Here is a 2,776-nt window from a genome sequence, read left to right on the forward strand (position 1 = left end):
AATAATTGAATATGCATGCATGTGTGCGCACACACACACACATCTATGTTTGTATGTTTTTTCTTTTCTTGTTGGCTTTATTTGTATTCCAAGACAAAAGAGCATACAAAATGATAAGGGGGCATTCTTGCGGGCAGTGTTATCGACCAAGACAGACGAGGGCAGGGGGAAAGGCGAATTATTTGTTGTGCTCGCGATAAGCGGGTTGTATAAAAAATAAATAATAATGATATCGATAAAAATGAGCAGCAGCAGCAGCGGCAGCAGCATCTCATCTCATCCCATCTCACTCACCCAAAATGCAGTTGACATGCGTGACGGGTGTCCGGCGGATATGCGTTTAGCGCTTGAGCACATCGATAAAAGTCTCGTGCGGCACACGAATGTTGGCAAACATGCGCATCTTCTTTTTGCCCTCCGACTGTTGTTTGAGCAGCTTCATGCGACGCGTCACATCGCCGCCATACTATCGATAAATAGAGTATTGTTATCGAATTTGTTCGCAACATCTCTTTTTGCAGTGTGGCAACTCACCAGCTTGGCCGTTACATCCTTGCGATAGGCCTTGATGGTTTCGCGCGCAAGCACTTTGCTGCCCACGCACGCCTGTATGGCAATCTGTACCATCTGTTTGGGTATGAGATCCTTGAGCTTGTGCACCATTTGGCGGGCAACGCCGGTTGCCTTGCTGGCGTGCACAATCCGGCACAGCTCCTCGATGGGCCGCCCATTCAGATGTATGTCCAGGCGCACCAGATGCGTCTGATGATAGCCATGATCCTCATAGCTGAAACTGGCATAGCCGGAGCTCAGCGATTTCAGTCGATCATGAAAATCCAATATAATCTCGCTCAACGGCAGCACATACTTCATCAGGATGCGCGACTCATCGATGTTCACCGAGCTCTGTTGCAGGCCGCGTCGCTCCACGCACAATCCAATTATTTGGCCCACATATTCCGTGGGCGTTATGATGGTGCCCAGCACTAGCGGCTCATGGTACTCCTCAATGTTGGACGGATCGGGCAGCAAGGCCGCATTCGATATGTCCAGCGTGTTCCTGCCGTGCTGCTTGATCAGCTTGGGATTGCGCAGCACAATCCGATATGTGACCGAAGGTGCCGTTATGATCGGCTCAGCGCCATGCTCCTGCTCCAGACGCTGACAGAACACCTCCATATGCAGCAGGCCCAGAAAGCCAAGACGCCAGCCCTGACCCAGCGCCGGACTGGAGTCCACATTGACCGTCACCGCCGAATCGTTGAGCACCATTTTGTCAATGGCGCTGCGCAGTGCCACATGCTTGGACTGGTCGACCGGAAAGATGCCGGCAAAGACAAGCGGCTGCTGTGGCCGATAGGTGCCGGCAGCCGTCGCCGTTTGATGCTTCAGGTGAATCGTGTCGCCAATGATGGACTCCTTGCTGTTGCGCATATTGCAGGCAATGAGGCCCACCTGGCCGGCCAGCAGGCCGTGCACAGCGCACTCGGCCGGACGCAGCACGGAGAGACTCTTGACGGGATACACCTTCTTGGTGGCCAGCGACTGTATATCCTGGCCCACGGCCAGCTGGCCGTTAAGCACATAGATGAGATTGAGTGCGCCGCGATATTTGTCGAACCAGCTGTCAAAGATTAGGGCACGAAATGCGCTCTCGCGCTGCACATTTGGCGGCGGAATTGTCTCAATGACACGCTCCAGCACCTGGTCAACGCCAGTGCCCAGTTTGGCGGAGACACGCAGCACACTGGCAGGTTCAATGCCGAACAGCAGCTGCATATCCCTAGTCACCTGGTCGGGCTGGGCATGCTTGATGTCGATCTTGTTGAGCACCGGCACAACGGCCAATTGTCGCTGCTTGGCCAGATGATAATTGGCCACGGTTTGCGCCTGTACGCCGTGGCAGGCATCCACCAGCAGGATGACGCCATCGCAGGCGGCCAGCGAGCGGGAGACCTGCAAGAAACATGCATTAATCCCGACAGAGATTGAATGAATACACGCAACAAACCTCGTTGGAGAAATCCACGTGGCCAGGCGTATCGATTAAATTCAGCAGATACAGCTGCTGCTTATATTTGTAGAATATGGAGGCGGTCTGTGCCTTCACTGTGATGCCGCGTTCCCGCTCCACCTGCAAACTGTCGAGCACCTGATGCTGGCCGGCATTGCGTGAAATTGCGCCTGTCAGCTCAAGCACACGATCCGCCAGCGTGCTCTTGCCATGATCGACATGCGCAATGATGCTAAAGTTGCGAATACGCTGCACAGGCATCTCGGCGAATTGCCGGAGCAGCGCATCCTCCGACAAATTGGACGCCGCCGCCGAATCCGATTTGTCTTCCAAGCGGGCCAAGGTCGTGCAGAGTGTGCGATAGCCGGCCAGACGTTTCCATGTGCTGTGGCCAGTTGTTTGCGTTAGCAAACGCGTCCAGCGTATTGTTTTGTACATTTCGCTGTGACTTTTAACGCATTTTTCGATTTAATTTGATGTAGAAATAAGCCGGCACATTTTGTAAATGTTACCGCACAACATGTGAGCTGAGTGCGTCGGGTTGCCAGCTGGTTTCAAACTACAGCTCAGCAGTTGCACTGCCAATTCATTCACAATATAGTATTTTTTCTCTCTTGTGTTTTTTGAGGTATTCTGTGCAGGTGGCAACGCTGTTAACCGTTTGACCATATTAAGTTTAAATTAAATATTAATTAGTTAAAGCTATAACCGGCATGGTAAACCAAAATCGCAGTAAATCTAGTTAACTTTACAAGTGTTCTG

General features: G+C 52.0%; 1 protein-coding gene across 1 annotated transcript; it reads right to left on the bottom strand.

The window, feature by feature from the left end:
* Positions 1-324: 324 nt before the first annotated feature.
* Positions 325-2,570, bottom strand: waw (Translation factor waclaw). Its single transcript, XM_002058262.4, has 3 exons — positions 2,012-2,570; positions 535-1,956; positions 325-466 (listed from the first exon to the last, which is right to left on the bottom strand). The coding sequence occupies exons 1-3, from the start codon at positions 2,450-2,452 to the stop codon at positions 341-343; spliced, it is 1,989 nt and encodes a 662-aa protein (XP_002058298.2). The 5' UTR covers positions 2,453-2,570; the 3' UTR covers positions 325-340.
* Between the last annotated feature and the right edge of the window lie 206 nt (positions 2,571-2,776).

The sequence above is a fragment of the Drosophila virilis genome, chromosome X, assembly GCF_030788295.1.
Source record: "Drosophila virilis strain 15010-1051.87 chromosome X, Dvir_AGI_RSII-ME, whole genome shotgun sequence".
In the NCBI taxonomy this organism is placed as follows: domain Eukaryota; kingdom Metazoa; phylum Arthropoda; class Insecta; order Diptera; family Drosophilidae; genus Drosophila; species Drosophila virilis.

Excerpts from the sequence above, each read along its gene's own strand:
- waw (XM_002058262.4), bottom strand. The coding sequence starts at position 2,452 with ATGTACAAAACAATACGCTGGACGCGTTTGCTAACGCAAACAACTGGC. Across the intron at positions 1,957-2,011 it reads ACGTGGATTTCTCCAACGAG|GTCTCCCGCTCGCTGGCCGC; the intron begins GTTTGTTGCGTG and ends TGTTTCTTGCAG. Across the intron at positions 467-534 it reads AGGATGTAACGGCCAAGCTG|TATGGCGGCGATGTGACGCG; the intron begins GTGAGTTGCCAC and ends ATTTATCGATAG.